Here is an 18514-nt window from a genome sequence, read left to right on the forward strand (position 1 = left end):
GGCACATTTAAGAATTTCTTCTCCTTGTCTCATTTAGGGCAGCAATCTCTGAAAGGAATTCAGTTTTTTCCACTTGGGTGCATTTTGCACTTAGATATATTTGTGGCACCTGCAAATCAATTAAACAAGATCTCTCCCACATAGAGGATAAAGACGAAACCCAAAATTAATTAATTTTTTTCATGGCACAAGTGCTTGTTCTAACTCACTGCTCAAAGTCTTGCCTCACTGCCTCCTAGTCATGAGGAATACAATCTCAAATGCCTCCAGGAATCCAGGAGGTGACACACATGAGTCAAAGGGGTCTGGGGGAAGAGGCAGGGTGGAGTGGGCAGAGTGTGGTTGACAGAGACACAGTTCATCCAAATGGAGTGTAAGCCCTTAGCTTTGGCCATGGCAGCTTGCAAGGATGGGGGTCCAGGCATGCCTCATTATCCAATTTTTAAGGAGAAGCTTGTAAAATTTCCTGCAAATTTCAATATTGGCAGCTTTTTTTTTTTTTTTTTTTTTTTGAATAAACTGTGCATGACAATCTTTGGTTGGTCAACACACCATGAGGGAGGGACAGACCTAGCCTGCAGCTCTCTGGTTGCTTCTTCCATCCTGGATGTTGGGAGGAAGCCCCCTGTGTCAGCTCGATCTTTTCCTTCCCTCTGTGATGCCATCCCTACTCTAGCCGAGCCACATTGGGGCATCCTCTGCATTAGGATAAATTTCAAAGCATCATGGGGGTCGAGGACTACTCCTATAGTATACTGAGTAATGAATAATTTGTGTGTCGTTAGCTAAGTTCTAATAGTTCTATTAGCTAGGTTTTAATAGTGCAAATGCTTACATTAAGTTCAACATTACACCCCTGGCTTCAACTGAGTGTTGATGTAAGAAATGGATACCTTTGACATCATCTGTGGAGCCACTGAAGAAGATTTTACGCCATGTGGCAGTCAGGAGCAGGAGCTTTAGGGTTCCAGATTATGGCTGCTGCTTTCTAGCAGTAACCACAGGTAACTTATCTCTCTGTGCTTTTATTTTCTAATCTGTAAAGCAGGGATAATATCTATCTTGCAGTTCTGTTATGATGATTAAATTATTGATACGTATAAAGAGTTTAGGTAAGTGCTGAGCACCAAATAGATACTCACTATGTGTTAGCTATCATTATATGAGGAATCATAGGATAAATTATTCCTGGATTAGTACAAAACTAAAATAGCAACCCTTGAAGAGTTGATATTTTCCCTTTTATGTCATGGCAGATTTAATATAGGCCATTATATTTCCTCTTTTGACTTGATATCAGAAATTTTAGAGCTAAATTTAGTGCTTAAGTGCTGTGAATGTCTCACCTCCGACTCAATATAGATAAGTGTCATTCTGTCTAGAGCCTTTGTTGTTTCCTATATTGACTCTGTGTACCCAGATATCTTTTTTTAAAAATTGAGATCTGCCTTAAATCCTTTTGGGAAACAGTTAGGTGTACATATGATAAATTCATGAATTCCATAATAATAGATTAGAAAGAAAACTCACTTTAGGTGATATTTACATCAGGTAAATTTTATGTGGTCCAAAATCCTCTCTATAACCCTGGATAAACTTTTCCACTCTTTCTTGAATAACTACCAGCAAATTCAGTATTAATGTGAGAACGATTCAAGACAGAAATTCTAATATAATATGTTCCAAATGCTTATAACTAGAAATTGCAAAATTATGGCTGGAAGTATTTGAAAAGTCCAAATTATTTTCCACTATTCCTATCATAGGATCATAGAATTTTAGAATAAGATATAATTTTACTTTTCATGTTTCCCTTAGCTTAAATAATAAAAAGAGTCCTGACCAACTTAATTTTCTGCTAATCTAGTTTCAGTTTCTTCATAGAAATGAGACAAAGCTATTGTATTTTCATAGAATTATGATGTTGGAACATCTCCCCAGTTGGGTATTTTAATTGACTCCTTATCAAGTATAGCCCCTGAACCACTTGAAACAGACGGATATTGATCCCATGTTAAAATCTTCTGAAAAAGAAATTTTAACGATCTTCACTTGTAACTTTGTCTCAAGACAGCATTTCTGTTCTTTCTGCAAATTGAAACTAAAAATCGCCTCTCCTGGGTAGAGAGAAATAATCGACGGCCATTTGTGGTGTAACAGCCCGGTGTAGAAAACCAGTATTGGCCAATTCAGTCATTCGGTTACCAACCAGTAAATATTTACAGATTGCTGTCTGTGTGCCAGGTTCTGGAGATGCTCCAATGACCCCTTATCCTCAGCAAGTTTTGTGAACTAGTGGGCAGACGCAGACATCTTACGAAGTGAAAGAGAATTTTGAAAATGAACTCTTTCTGCCTCTGTTTCAACTAAGACATTGCTGTGACAGACATGAGAAATCAAAGTCAATGTGAAACAGGTTCTCCCTGACACGTAATTTATAAAGTAATATACTAGAACGAGTTCCTTAACTTTTGGACCCACATCCAGATGAAGGCTTTATAAGCCTGTAGAGCAGAAAGAAGGATTTGAGAAGGAATTCCCTAGAGGAAATGGGGTTATGAGCCCACAGGTTTTACCCGAAAGGGTAGGATGGAAAGGGAATACCACATCTTCACCTCAAACTCTTAACATGATTACTTAGAGAGCTTGCTGTGTGTATTGGGAATGGGGTCACCTTAGACTGGAGCCTAACTCTGACCTGGGAAATCTAGAGGGGGACAGAAAGGATGAGGAGCTGCTTTGATGCTGCACAGGGATCAGCCTGCATGCTCAGAGTTTGTCAGAATGGGGAATGTCTGAGTGTTTCCCATGGGAGAAAGGGCCAGGCTGGAACCCTCTTAATTCCTGCTGTGAACCAGGGTCAGAGAGCTGATTGCAGGCCTGGAAGATGGAACATGGCCCCTTCAGCTCGTCTTGAGACTTGCAAGTGAGGAGTCTCTAGGGATGGGAATGCCAAAGAATTAAAAAACAAATGACACAAAACAAAAATATAATCTATGAGGGAAAGAGTGAGCAATAATCACGAGACAGATCAGAGAGCTCAAAGCTACCTAACCAGTATTTTTATTTGTTAAACCTGGCAACTCTGCTTACTTTCCCCTCTGCTCACAACTGAGTGAGCCGCTGTGAAAGGGAAAGGAGGAGAGAAGAAGAGAGAAAGAGAGCAGAAGCTCGTCTTACCCTTTTCCTGGAAGTCAGGCAGCTGCCAACTATAGGCCTTAGCAAGGGTGAGAGGGAGCATTCTTAACTTTGAAGGTTGAGGAATTGCTTAATATTTTGGGCAGGAAACATTCTACTTAGTGAATCTGGTTTTGTGAATTTGTCTTTTTCATGTGAGTAAGCAGAAAATCATGAGGCTATGTCAACTTCTAGAGACAGCGGAAGATTATCTTCACTGAATAACAGTTTAAAGGAACAGGAAGAGACAAAAATAAATTTGTGTTTTGGTGCTATCCACACCCACATGCACATGTCCGATGGAGGAGCACAAAGTGTTGACAGGGGAGCTGTAGCAGAGGCACCCAAGGCAGGCTCGAGGGGTTCAGAGGAAGTAATGTTAAGCCAAGAACAGAAGAGATTGGAGGATTCCTGTACAAAGATGGCAGATTAAGATTTTAACTCCCTCCCAAGATCCTCATAAAACAATTCTAAAGTGATTTTTAAAAAGTCTTAAGCCCCCAAAGATAGGAAGAACAGGAAAGGAGGCTATAAGTACAAATTTTGTAACCTGGAAAGCTGATGGATGAGTGATAAAGCACCTGAGAGAACTGAAAGTTAACTTCAAGTAGAGAAAGATGAAATCCAACTCTCTGTACTCAGAATCCACAGCTCGGAAATGGGTAGCACTTGGAACTTCTAGAAATGGAGTGCTTAGACAAACTAAAATGAGAAGGACTGATTGAAAGTGAGTTTTTGAAGTTGTCAGATTTCCAGATCACCTTGCCAGCTCAACAACCAACCACCTTGGCAAGAAAAGGAGGATTAATTTTTCCAGAGAGAGAAACTGGGCTCAGTTGAGGATGGAGATACAGTACAGAAAACAGGGGATTAAGGGAGTGCATCTGACATTGGATGTGGAGATCACCCCCCAGACTTCTTCCCACATTCAGCTTCGAGATGTTGAACAGCCAGGCCTTCACCTTGCATGCAGGGGATTGAAGAGTTTCTCTGGGGAATCTGACCAGCCTAAGAACAAAGGCCTGAAGATAGTGACGTCAAGGCTTCTGCACCTAAACTGCCCGGTCAGACCACCCTATGGTGAAGTGCACAGTTCAGAAGTTCCACACTTGTGGTGGAAGGATTAGGGACCAAATCCCTAATGAAAGGTAGAGTGATGGTGTGTGGTGGTTGGGTTAGTAGAGAGCTCCAGGCAGAAGGAATAGGACACGTGAAGGCCCTGAGCAAGAGCATGGCTCATTTGATGAACTGAAAGAAGGTCAAGGTAAGTGTGATGGGCAGAGGAGTAAGGGAGCAAGGTGGGTGGTACCAAGATATGAAGCTAGAGGATAAGCGGGACTAGATCGTGAGTGGACTTAATTTTATCCTAAGGACAGTGGAAATCCAGTGAAGGACACTTTTTTCTGCAAGTGAGAGAGAGGTCAAATAAAAGTGCCTTAAACAATAAGGGAATTTTACTGTACTTTAGTATGTAACAAGAGGACTAGAGGTAGGGAGGTTAATTCAGCAGCTCAGTGACATCGTGAAGGACCAGACTCTTTCTACTCTGCTCTTCTCAGTGCGCCAGGTATGTCTCTCAGAATAGCTGCAAAAGCCCGATATTGCTTCCTCACGCAACAGCGTCCAAAGGGTGGAAGGAGGGAAAAAGCCATGTTCCTTCCTATGTCTCTGTATCAGTTATTTACTGCTACATAACAAACCACATCAAAACTTAATGGCCGAAAACAGTCAATCACCATTTCACTTATGACTCTGTGAGTCAGCGATTTGGGTTGGGCTTAGCTGGGCAGGCCTGCTGCTCTCTCCTGGACTCACTCATTCACCTGCAGTCAGTCAATTGGTCGCTTAACTGGGGCGGGATGGTCTAAGAAAACCTCACTTACATGTCTGGGGCCTCAGCTGGGATGGCTGGGGCAGCTGGCCTCCCTGCTCCAAGCGGTCTTTCATCTCCCAGTTAACTAGACTGAGCTTCACATGGCAATCTCAAGGCAGTGATCCAAGGAAGTGAGAGCTGAAGCTACAAGGCATCTTGAGGCCTAGTCTCAAAAATCCCACAAGGCCATTCTGCAACATTCTATTGGTAAAGGCAAGTTACAGGAACAGCCCTAGTGCAAGAGATGAGAAATGGATTTCACCCCACCGTGGGAAGAAGAGCAGTCATATCGCAAAGAGACACATACACAGGAATGTTTTGTTATTATGCCATCTTTGCAGTTAAATCTATCACAGCCTCCTTCAGGAATAGAGAATATTTTCTCAGATGACATTAAATTATTCTCAGGCCCTTTCCTAAACCAATCACTGAAGAGGGCAACTAAATTACTTTGATTGGGTAAGCCTAATAAACCTTTACTCCATGGAACTGAGGGCCCTTTCTTCTCTGGAGCAAAAGGATTCTTGTTGCAAAGAAGTATGTGTGTGGGATTTGGATAGAAAAATAAACAATATCTCCCAGATTTTACTAAAGAAATATGATATATATACATATATATATATATATATTTTTTTTTTTTGCTGAGGAAGATTAGCCCTGAGCTAACATCTGTGCCAGTCTTCCTCTGTTTTATATGTGGGTCACTGCCACAGCATGGCTGATGAGTCTTGTAGGTCTGCACCTGGAATCTGAACCTGTGAACCCAGGCCACTGAAGTGGAGCATGCTGAACTTAACCAGTAGGCCACACGGCCGGCCTCCTGATTTCATTTTTAAAAGATAACCTTTAAAAGATGAAAAGATATTATTTCAATTTGAAAAGATAACCTTGAAATATTTCATTTTTAAGAGAGAGTTATCCTTCTTGCTTGGAGAAAAGCAAGACTGAAGGCAGGTAGACCAGTTGCAGGATTTCTCAACCTCAGAACTATTGACATATTGAGACAGATAATTCTTTGTTAGGGGATAGAGGACTGTCCTTTGCATTGTAGGATGTTTAGAAGTATCCCTGGCATCTGTCCATTAGATGCCAGAAACTTACCCTGAGTTGTAACAACCAAAAATATCTCCAGACATTGCCAATTATCATCTGGGGTGCCAAGTCATCCCTGGTTGAGGACCACTGGGTTTGGAGCTAATATAATTATCTACATAATTATTGCATTGGCCTGAACCAAAGTAGAGACAGTAGGGATGGAGGCAAGATGGATTTAAGAGATCATAGATTTGGCAAATAATTGAATGGGAAGGGGGAACTACATGTGGCTGACCGCCATGTTTTGGCTTAGACAACTCTGTGGTTTGGGGTACACAAGAGGAGAAACAAGCTGGAAGAATTGAGGGCAATTAGTTTAGCTTAGAACATGTTTTTGAGGTGTTTGAGGAACCTATATGAAGATGTCCAAGAGGTGTTAAAGATCTCAAACTGATGATCCTTGAGCCTGGTCCAGCCTCAGTCATATTTTCTTTGCCTCTATAGTTTAAAAAAAATACATTTAACCCAAGATTTAAGAATTTGAGACTACATGTATAGTTTTGAATTTCAAGTTTGCCTAAAATACTAGAAGATCAGGCCATACTGGACCCAAGGTCATAGACGACAAGAATCTGCTGAGTCAAGTTTGCTCCAGTCTCCCCGGGGACTTCTTGACTCCTTTCCATCACTTGCCCACTTACCCCGTAAGAATTTGAGTGTAGGATCCTTGCTTTGGTTGAGCTTTCTGTTCTTTGACAGAGACACAGACATGAGAACCATTACCACCTAAACGGCTCCACATTCTATCCTCCATGTTCCCCTCCGACCCTTATACTTAAGTCAGGTCTCTTAGGTCTCTATAATTATAACGTTCGTTTTTTCCCTTCTGATTCTGATGATAATCCCTTGTGGAAAACACAGAAAATACAACACACATATCATCCCCAGTTCCACAATGCTCTTGGATTTTGTTGCAAGCTTTCCATACATCCTTGGAAGCGGTGATAAGGACTTACTTGCCATCCCCTGGAGGGAGCCACCATTCTCTCTCTCAATTGGAGTAAAATTGCTCTCACTTCTCAGCCCAGATCCCAGGATGCTTCATGACTAAAGGAGAGTTATTTCTCCAAAATGTCAATGGGAGAAAATTAAACAAGCTTGTATTTACCTCTCTGCTTTTGTACAACTTAAGCCCATCATGCTGGGATTTGCTAAGAAAAAAATTTTTTGAAACCATCAAGAATTCAGGCAATTAAGTGTTTTTCCAACATCAAGCAATTCCATAGGCAGAATCTATTACCCCTCGTGTCTCTCAGCGTTTCAAGGAAACATTTTCTATTCGTGTTAATTTGTTATCTCAAATGCTTTTTAAAATGAACCTTAAGTGTACTATTTGTAAGTAGGTGACAGAGTTCTTTTAAAACTGCTTAAATAGCAGAAAAAAATGACATGCCTCTTAGAGAACAAAATGGGCCATAATAACGTGAGGGAGAACATGTAAGAAGGGATGTAATGGTTAGAATTAAAATGACGTCTGACAATTACTTTCAATTTGAACTGAGGTGAGGAAAATCAGAATTACAATACTCTTGTGATTAAACTTTGATGAGATGAAAATGTCATCATTGTTTGATGAGAATTTTTTATTAGAGTTCAAAGAATATGAATGATTTAACCACAATGTAGCAACACCACAGGGCTGAATAATCTCTCTCAGTCTTTCTCAACTCTTCTTTACAGCAGGTCGCTAGAGAAATCCCAGCCACTCTCAGTCTTCAGTTCTACTGCGACTGTTTCCAGAAGATTAGCTTTTGAAACAACAAGATAAAACTTACGTCCTTTGTGATAAGTTTTGACATTGAAATTCTGGAGTAGCTTAATATGGCGAGTTAGTTCCAGGGCCCATGTGCTGAGATGTAGGCTCATAATTTTTCTTTCTTAAAGAAATAAATTTTAGAGGCCAGATTTCTTCAGAGAAATGGGGAGATCCTGCTTTCATCCTGCCTTTTTTCCTGACAATCGAGATTCAGCGAGACCTTTCATTTCCTGGGAGGGATCTATTTCCCTTTTGCCTGACATTTTGACAATTAAAATTGAGATGAGGGCTTAAGTTTGTTGAAGACAATGCCTAGTCCAGTTCTCTTTGGGGCTAATTGCGATATAGAATGACAGCAGCGCTAATTACAATATAGGATGACAAGAACACTCTAACTTAGGACAGGGACTTTTCTCTGCACAGGGGCAACTGCTGTCTTCTCAACTCCTGCGCTGGATGGGGCTGGAGCCCTAGGAGCCCCTCTGCACAGACTTCGCTGTAACTGAGGGATTCCAGCCAGCCCTCCCTCCCACCGTCCCTCCTTCTCTCCCTCCTTGCCTCTTTTCTTGTCTTTCCCCTCTGGGGGCCCAAAATCTAAACAGTTTTCCACAGTCATTGGTTGTACATCTCTATATTTAAAACAATTTTTGTCTTCTGAGAGTCTGAATCAAAATATTTGGACACTTAGTCGCCAGTCCTTTAGTTTGGAAACGGAGGTACTAACTGTGTTCAGTTCCATTTTATAAATGCCAATTTTCTCCTCTTACTATTGAAGGAAAGGGAAAGTACTGGCAGTGGTCATTCTGTGCAATTGTTTCCCAAAGCTGTTGCCATTGTAACAATGTTACAATTGGCCCACTCAAAAATACCTTTATTTTATTTTATTAAAAAAAAATACAGTCTGTAAACTTACTGGCTGATCTAGGGTAAGTATTGTCAAACACCATTTAACTGATTCCCTTATTTAAATTTTATTTTATCAATAAAATAAATATTTAATAAATAAATATAATTTATTAAAATTTTCTATAGAGCCTTGAACAAAATAGATATTCAAGCATATATATTGATTGGGTGATTAATGGGTAAAGAAGAATTGAAATACATGTTACTTGTCCCAGTGAAGGGCAAAGAGAAATGATCAAATTAGATAAATTAAAGACCAACCAGGAAATCTGAGCTAAAAAGTGGAAGGTATAGTGTATAAGAGGTTTCTGTCATACCCCTGCTCACTAAAGAAAGTTTTCTTGGCCATTCCAAATCCCTTTCAAAAATAGTACTTTGTAAGTTTAGTTGATTTATCTTTGTGGCATTTGCACTTGAATATTTCAGTCTTCCTTCAGAGGTGGTCAGAATGATAATCAGAGGTTAAGTTGGCAACAACTGAGAGGTTCAAACACACTGCAATCTGTGCTGGATATGAAAAGTCAAAGCCTTGGAAAAAGCGGATATGAAAGTTGGAAGGACTGGAAACCTCCAGCACCACCGGTAGGAGACAATACAGGGCAGAGGCTAAGAGTGGAGTCTATGGACAGACTGCCTGGGTTCAAATCCCACTTCTACCACTTAGTAGCTGCTTGACTTTGGACAAGTTACTTACTTCTCTTAAACCTCGGTTTCCTCAACTGTCAAATGAGGGTAACAGCAATACCCACCTCTTAAGGTTTCTATGAGGAATGAGAACACAGGGTAAAGTATACGTCTGATGCAGAGGAAGTGTTCAATCATTGAAAGTTGTTATTATTATTATTGAAATGTGGGACACCTATCAGTAACTTTGCAATTAATCCCCTACTCTCGTTTCTGTACGAAATGAAACATATCTTAAATAGTGGTCTTTATAATATTTTCCTAAGGAAAAACCAATCAAAATTTTTCTAAATCACCCAAAGTATCCTAAAGTAAACCCATTTCAACAGTCAACCCTATTCTCTTATTTGAGATCATTTCTAAGCTCTGTAATACTTACTCCAGGTCTGTAGTACTTAATTTATTGCACCTTGTTGGTATTGTACATAAGGATTTGCCCTACTGTGGATAGAATATGTTTCTTGCCACTTAAGGAAACATGGCTGATGGGAAATTAGGCTGATAGAGGAATGGGGGAACTGTGTGTGATTTAGGGGAATAACACAGGGGATTGGGATTAATCGTGATGCAGATTCTAGTTTCTGCTTTACCACTGGGTATAATTTTGGGTGATTTACTTAATCTTCTTGATACTTGGTTTCCCCATGTTTGGAAATGAGAATGATAGTAATACTTACCTCACAATGAGCCTTGAAGATTAAATGATTGAGAGTAATATTTATAAATTCTAAAGCATATATATATATATATGCTCATTATTGATGATTATTCGACTCCGTGCTTTCCTCCTCTACCATTCTGATCCTTGGCCAGTGCTTTCATAAGTAGAAAAGCAATTTGATTTCTATCTGTTCACAGAGTAACTTAATACCTCCAGACTGAAGTGTTTCTTCCCTCCATCTATCCCTCCATCCATCCATCTATCCATTCACTCATCCATTCATCTTGCATTTATTGAGCACTGGCCATGTACTACCACTGTGCTATGCACAAAGGTTGCAAAAATAAATGTCACGGTTTCTCAGAGACTTCTGAATATGTGGAGGCAGCAGAAGTCAACTCAGCTTTTAAGGGTCCTCAAAGTCTCCTTAAACCTGAAAAGTGAAGAGGTGGAAAAACTAAAAAATAGTAAGAATTAATTCAGGTGACATATTGTTTTAGACATTTTCAAGCAGGATAATTATCTAAACTCAGGCTGACATTTATATCTCTGGCTCCCCATGCTTGTTAAAATACTTTTCTTGCTGAAATAGTCATTGAGCTAAATTTCATCTAACATCTGGCCATTGTATAAATATAGCAATGAAAACATGTCTTGTTGCCTACACATCAGATATAAATTTTAGAAATCCAATTAGTGTTTCATTCTTTCTGTGCATTTTTTTGTTTTATTTTGCTTTGGTGTTTGAGCTAATTTTGAGATCCTAACTGGAACTATAAGAATTCAAATATTTAGCACACACATATACAACAGCAAAAAACAACTAAATTGAGGGATAGTGCTCATTAGACATTTCCTAATGATTGTAAGATAATCCTTAAGTTCTTTATTCATTTATGCAACAAGCATTTATTGAGCAAAATGTCAAGCCTAGTGCTCAATTGAGGGTGGGGGATACAGAATAAATAAGACACAGTCTTAACCCTAAAGGCGTTTAGAACCTAGCAGGGGAGACAGACACCTACACAAATGATTTCACTACAACGTGACAAATGCTATAAGAGAGGTGCATATCCACCTGGCTCCTGAGGTGTCATTCACTGCTCATCTGATGGGTTGCACACTGCATAAGAGATTGTCCTCAATCCTTCCCTGAGGGTCTCTAACCTCTCAAAATTGAGAAGCCCTTCAAACCAAGAACGCAAGGGACTAAACCAGTACTCATGGTGTCTATGCTATCCAACTGGGTAGACAGAATCTGCCAAATGCCCTAAGGATGGGTCATCTATTTGAGTCACAGTTGTTTAAGTCTTCACTTTTAGACTCACTATAATGATCGCTAATATTCAATGATCTATTCTACATAGATGTGGAAATTTAGATTTAAGCCCATGCAAACGCAATTTTCACTGTCTACATCAGGGCATACTACAGTATATACTTTGCAGGCTCTCAAAAAATACATTTTATTATATGGATCCTCCCATCATTTCATTTGGTGTTGGTTATAGTCAAATATCTAAATCTTCTGGTCATTCTACAGGATGCTCCTAAGATCTAACATGCAAAAACTATGAATGAATTTTCAAACATCATCAAACACAGTGCTTGCCTTTTAAAACATTAAAAAGTTTATTTGCACAAGCTTAGTAGTATGAGATACAACATAATTCATGGGAATCAACCACAATGCTAATTGTTTAATAGATTATTCCGAATATTAGACATTATAGTTTAAATCTCCTTAATATTAGCTCTAATGTTGGAATAAAATTTCAGTTAATAAATAATTGTGAATATAACCATATGTTCAGTTTATTCTGACCAGTTTATCATGAATTACAAGTTTATTGTGATTTGGGTCATAAAAGTGATAAACAATTGTTTATGTACTTTCATAAATTGCATGCTTATTTAATTAATTCTGAAGAGAATCTAGAAATATATTCCAATGGGTTATATAAATTAGGCACATTTTTTAGCTCTTGGATTTTGGCATGCATGGGTACCATTATAGCTGCTCTTAAATTTAATGTTCATATCGTATCATATTTATTTGATATGTATTTTCACAAGCTATGGTCATTTGCAAAAGTGAGCAGCCACAGTTTTGGGGCCTCAATTAAATGTTGTCCATGCATTTCAGAGAATTATGGGTTTCAAAAGTTAATACACTTTTGGGGTGATCTATAAAGTACTACAATACCAATGCAAACACACAAAATTTGTGGTGAAGAAAGTGAGTTTTGTTACATTACACTTTCCAAATAGTCACCATATCTTCCTAATATTTTTGTTGCCATAAACATTATGAAAGACAATTCCTCTCAGGTATAAAATATTCTGAATTTGCATATTCTCTAGTGCTTATGAGGAGAATTTATATTGGCTTTCTATTGTTTGATAATGTTATCTATTGAACTCCCAATATCATCTTCAGTTGTCACAAAGGCAATTTCTCTGTCAAACGTTCACAACATGTTGGGACAGTGTCAACATGTTGCGACAAAGGGCTGCACCAGAATAGGATGAATTTTAGCGTTTCAATTTGCTACTCTTCTTTGAAACTTTCCTGTTCATTATTGAGTTTAAACCAGTAAATGAGTTGCCTAGTTTCACGGCCTAAGAAGACTATTCTGTGCTATTTGGACTCAGACCGTAATAATTAATTAGACAACTTAATTCCATGATGTATGTTATTCAAATATTTCTAGTCTCCTTGTAAAATCTTCCAGACTGAGTAGCAGTTCTTGCTAGCACCTATCAACTTCATTAGGAAAAGGGCCAGACGACAGAAAGAAAGTACAAGAATTTATGAAAAGTGTCAAAGAGTAGAAACAAAGTGTAGGAATCTTAAATTTAGGAAACTATTTGGGTATCAGAAAATATTTCCTTCCAGTGTAAAAGTTTAGGACTCTTTGAAGAAAATGTCATCTTCAGCAACAAAAACATACATTCAAATTCTGGGCCCCAAATTATTAAGAAAGCCCTGAAAATTTAAAAAATGACTCTTACTCTTTGTACTCTTTTGGCAAACTATATACATTTTCAGTGTAGGGACCACCTTATAATTTGGGGGCACTTGTGTACTTTTCCTTAGGGAAGAGATGGTTGGCATCGTTTCCTGGCTGGATATAATTCATTTATGTCCTTCCAGTTTTTTCTCTCTGATCTCTTTTCTGTGTATCTGTCAGCAGCACTCTCCTGGGAGCAGCATGATGCACTTCATTAATAAGAAGGGATTAAAGGAAAAAGCCCTAGTCTCCTAATACACTTGGATAATTTGGTGCCATCCACAAGGCAATAGACCCCTGCTGCATAGATGTCATTAGAAAGGTACAATTTCATTACTTTTTACTGGCAGAGCCTTGAGTGAAATACAGAATATGTTGTCTCATATGCGGGGAAAAAATGCGCTAAAGCTTTCGTTCACTGCGTACCTCTAAAATAGTAGAATGGAAAAATATATTTTATGGGTTTACGTTTACATTGCCTTCCCTCAATAGTCCTTGAAACCATGCTTTTATTAAATATTGAGCAAAATAAAGGTTAAAGGAAAATTATTCATATTCTTAAATCTCAAATGAAATTTATACATTTTTATTAACTAACACACTTATTTTGAATACCTACTAAGTGCCAGGCACTCTGCTAGTTGCTGGAAAACAAATTACAAAAACATCGTTCACCCTTTTTTTTCAAGCACTAACTTATTGAATGCTCTAACTGGAAATGAGTGTATAAGAAGCAAATCATATGACTGAATAAAAATGATTATAAGCCAGTAAATTGTAAGCGTATTCAGAAATTCGGTTTAACTTTTCTTTGTTAACGTAACTTATTTTTGAACTGACGTGTTTGCCGATGGTTGATAGTATTATGTTATAAGCTGAACCACCCCCAATTTTAAGCCTTTAGTGGTATATTGTGCAAACATTTGAAAAGACGGGCATAAACCATCCTTAGAATCGAACCCTAGATCCTATAGATGCTGCCACAAACAGGAAGCAACGTGCATCACTGGCGAAGTGGGTGGTTGGCTACATCCTTGAGAAGGAAGCCTGGGATTTCACACCTGCCATAAAAAACACTAGCAGCACTCCCAGGCCTACCCGTGTGAGGACTTTCTGGCAAACTTATGCATCACTTTTCTAGCACCGAAGAGAATTAGGTTTAATAGTGGTCCATTATCTCACTGCCACAGACACACAACTGCCATTAACACTAAAAAGTGGCACACAGTTGGAACTGTGCATGGGAGAAGGAGGCCCTTGATTATCAGCTATTTACAAGCCACTCTTTGCAGTGATTGATTTTTGCTTTACTCCTCGCTTTTGTTCAGTGAAACTGATATTTGCAGCTCCTTGTCTAAGATAAAAAGCTAGACTAGACGGTTCAGATGATAGAAACTGGGGTTTCCAGAGCCCTTTCTATTGACATAAGGCAAAGCGGTACAGGAAAGACAAACTATTTTGACAAATAAATGGGTGAGTAATGAAAACACTTCAAAAATGTGTTGAGTTACATACAATACCTCTGCAAGTGAGACTGGTTACCTAGTCAGCTTTGAATACACAGTTCTGTGATGTGTTCACCCTTTTATTCTGCAACCATGTTGTTCCTTGTCTCTCACGCATTTTAATTCATTAAAATATTATTACACACACAGTGAAGACTATCAACAAATGTCAGAGGGCAATAGAGATTGGGGCTGGGCAGGACTGGCCTACACCTTCTAGAGTGAGCAGAGCTTAATCATCATCAAAAAGTCAGGACTCAACTAGTTATGTTCTTGTTATCAAAAATATGTCTCAGTAATGTTTAAATGTAGATAACCAAAGTTACAAACACACAAACCCCCCAGTTTTGCCAGTAAGTTAAAAAAACTAAGCAGACTTGTTAAGTGGTTAAAAGCTTAGATTGTTAACTTCAGGTAGTGTATTTGAGGATGTGCACTGAAAACAGATCAACTATTTGAGGCCAAAATACAGATTTCCTTTGTCCTTATGATTTTTGTATGATGGTAATTCCCCCCTCACCCCCATAAGATCTTACAAGTCTGTTTGTCCTGAATCTCAAGAGGGGTTCCTTATGATTTGGATGTTTTAGTGGGTGGAATTAATAATTATACAGGGTTTCTGAACATTCTTCAAATTTCTGGGCTTTAGTTCTCCATTACCTTGGGCATTGAGGAGGAAGAAGGAATATTATAAATTGGAGTTTGGGTTGAAAGTTGGGTATTTGAAATATAAATGGAAACAATTCATTAGCAATGACCGTTGTTAATATTCTTTTGCCGAGGTAGTTTATAAATAAGGGATTGTCCATAAAAGAGCTCGGTATATTTCCTTTCTTGAATGTGCATGATTCTGTGACATACTGTACTTTGCCATTGATAAACTTGAGTTAACAGGATAAATACTCAAATGAAGATTGACAATGCCAGTTTCACGGTAGAGGAGGAGTAAGCTGATAGGTATGTCTATAAGTTTTGTCAGGCAAGACTTAACCAAATCTTGACACGCATTTTAAATCGATTATTAGTGAATGGCACCTAGACAAATTAGATACATATTTGCTTTGGGATATTTTTAAAAGATTTTTTTAAGACTTGGAATTCACAATAGGTTTCTTCCATTCCTCCTTGGTAAATAATGAGATATTTATTATCTAGACTGAGTAATATGACATGAAACAACAAACCTGCACGTGTCTAATTTATAACAAATCTGTTTCCTTAATGGGTGGGAGGAAATCTGAGGACAGTTCTAAGGGTTCTTGTCTGCTTTCAGTGCTGTCTTCTAGTCATACTGAAGACAATACCTCTCCAGATGGGTCTTTCCCCTTCTTCTCCTCACCCCGGTCAATGTCAATCACATGCACCACTCCAGGTTTTAGAATCAAGTCATCGGTCTCTACCTGGCTCCTGTTGTCCTCCACCTCCATGTAGCTCCCTTTTGTTTGCTGGGCAGCTTTGCTGAAAGCTTCTTTAAAACGACGTTTGAGTTCAACATCTGGACAGAAGACATACTCATAAAGGCCACCAGCGAGGACAGCTCCTATTATTGGTCCAACCCAATATATCTGGGGGAAAGATGGAAGTTATAGAGTGTAAGTAGAATAAAACTATTCCTTTGAACAACACATGACTATAGAACTTAGCTGGTTTAAATTAAGAGAACAAATGTGTCATGCATAAAAAAAGAGAAGAATTGGAAAGAAAATACATCAAATGCACACCAGAGAGCCATATATTGCTAAATAACATTTGAACAGAAAACAAGAAAAGACTGTTTCCTCTTCTCTTTTCCTGCTTTCATTAATTACGTTCTTTGTATTTTCTGATAATCCTTAAAGTAAAGATGGCTCCTCTTTGGTGGTACTGCAAATTAAGCAGACACTAAGAATTCTTCAATTAAACTAGAAAAAAAAAAGAATTTCTGGAGAATACTTATCTTGTTTTCTTAACATTGCCGTCTTACATTGGTTTCTGCATAATCACGATCGTAGTACAGATTTTAGCATTTGGGGCTTTCATTATTCAGTACAGCATGATACATGGAATCCCAGCTCTACCACTTAGCCATTTTATGAACGCTTACATCAGTTACTTAACTTCCTAAACCTTAATTTCCTCATCTGAATAGTGGGGATTATAATAATACATACCTCATGGATTATCAGGATTAAATTGAAATAATTCTTGTATAATACTTAATAGTTCCAATTGTATAGTAACCTGCTCCATTGCATGTTTCCTAGACAATTTAAAGATGTATGTGGCTAGGCTGGCTCTAAGTCATTTTCCTTATGTTACATATTTTTCCTCTCTAAAATTTGGTAATTTGATTTAACAGAAAACCTCATGGTTTGTTTATGACTCTTCTTGAAGAGTGCTTTCATGCTCATGGTTCTGCCAATGCTCACTTGGAGAAAAGATCTGTACTGAGTTTACAGATGATGGTTACTTGAGGATTAACAATTCCATAGGATTTTAATTCAATAACTGGAAGTTTTTATCATATCACATATATGTCTAGAATAAGCTAAGTTTTGAGTTTGGATAAACCTCAACACTTCCTTTAAAGCACGTGAAAGCTGTAGAAATCAGACATACACTCAACAGATAAACTTGAGCAACAGAAACCCTGTTTATTGAGCACTCTTCCTGAGCTGGCTGTACTTAGCACTTTTCCTGGATTAATTCTAACAATAACCTTTGAGGTAGATATTATTATTATCGCCATTTTATGGGTAAGAAAATTGACATTGAGAGGGCAAGAAGCTTGCTTAGGATTTCTTGCTTAGCAAGCGGTGGAGCTGGGATTTCAGGTCTGTCTGATTTCAAATCTCTCTTTTGAACCACTATACTATTTTCCATTACACTATGCTTCTCCCATATGAAAAAATATGATGAACGCTTCTGGCTTAAAACACTCTCTGGAATTAATCTCACTTAGCATCCTCATTGCAAAATCTAAAGAAAATTTGAACTTGAAGCTGAAGCTGAATATATATACCTAAGAGAAAAACTGTTGGTAGGGTGACTGCAGGAACCAAGTTCCTTATCTTGAACATGAAAGAAACTATGTGAGACTTGACCTCTCCATGCCCTTTCAAAGGAGAAACAAGGAGAGCCCTCCTCTGAATGTCTTTGCTCTTTGTTCCTTTGGTGAGTTCCATAAGCTACAAATCCCACAAGGGAGAATAAGGACTGTGACATAATTATAACACTTCCCCGAAAGACCTCTGTCGAACACATCTGGCTGCAAGCTCTCAAAAATAAACAAATCTCAATTTCAAGTTGCTATTCCAAAACAAAGTCATAATGTACTTTAAAGTAACTTTAAAAATTTATAAGATAAACAATTTTTATTGCTAAAAATATAGAAAATACAGAAATGTATAAAGAAGAAAACTATAAAACATTATTACACTATACAAAAAGTTCACATTAATATTTTGCTGTTATTTCTAGTCTATCAGTCTATCTATCTGCAAATATACTTTAAATTTGTTCTAAGTTTCCCACATCCATTGCTACAGAATGGACATTCCTTTTCAGTAGGGATTAAGTGTGTTATAAAATAGCAACAAGGGGAAACTTGATTCAATCAACAAGTTAAGAATTTTCCTACTGTTTAAATTTTAACTAGTTTACTGAAACTAACAAGTAATTAATAAAACATATTTTCATCCACATATTAAAGTCCTCATAAATTAAATTGAAAGTTGTCATTTTTCTAAATTTTAATTACAAAAATAGTTTGAATTTATAAGTTAAACTAAAAGTACTTTTATTATAAGATCTATATACTGCCCATTAAAAATTTCCATTCCTGTTAATGTGGCAAATCTTTCG

At 38.0% G+C, this 18514-nt stretch overlaps 1 protein-coding gene and 1 long non-coding RNA gene across 19 annotated transcripts in view; one reads left to right on the forward strand and one right to left on the reverse strand.

Moving 5' to 3' along the window:
* Positions 1 to 18514, forward strand: part of LOC111774724 (uncharacterized) — a 253232-nt gene that overhangs the window by 165321 nt on the left and 69397 nt on the right. The gene's annotated exons all lie outside the window — the stretch shown is intronic.
* AQP4 (aquaporin 4) overlaps positions 1 to 18514 on the reverse strand; it is a 29724-nt gene that overhangs the window by 4683 nt on the left and 6527 nt on the right. For 5 of the 17 annotated variants that reach the window (XM_001494280.6, XM_014727744.3, XM_023647606.2 and 2 more), the window contains exon 5: positions 11761 to 16236. In XM_001494280.6, coding sequence (XP_001494330.1) covers positions 15958 to 16236 — 279 coding nt within the window. In that variant the 3' untranslated portion in view covers positions 11761 to 15957. Of the gene's footprint in view, positions 1 to 7710; positions 7894 to 9501; positions 10610 to 11760; positions 16237 to 18514 lie in introns of those variants that run through there. The other 12 variants (XM_070275602.1, XM_014727746.3, XM_070275603.1 and 9 more) reach the window with 6 other exon arrangements.

The sequence above is a fragment of the Equus caballus genome, chromosome 8 (genome assembly GCF_041296265.1).
Source record: "Equus caballus isolate H_3958 breed thoroughbred chromosome 8, TB-T2T, whole genome shotgun sequence".
NCBI classification, from domain to species: Eukaryota; Metazoa; Chordata; class Mammalia; order Perissodactyla; family Equidae; genus Equus; species Equus caballus.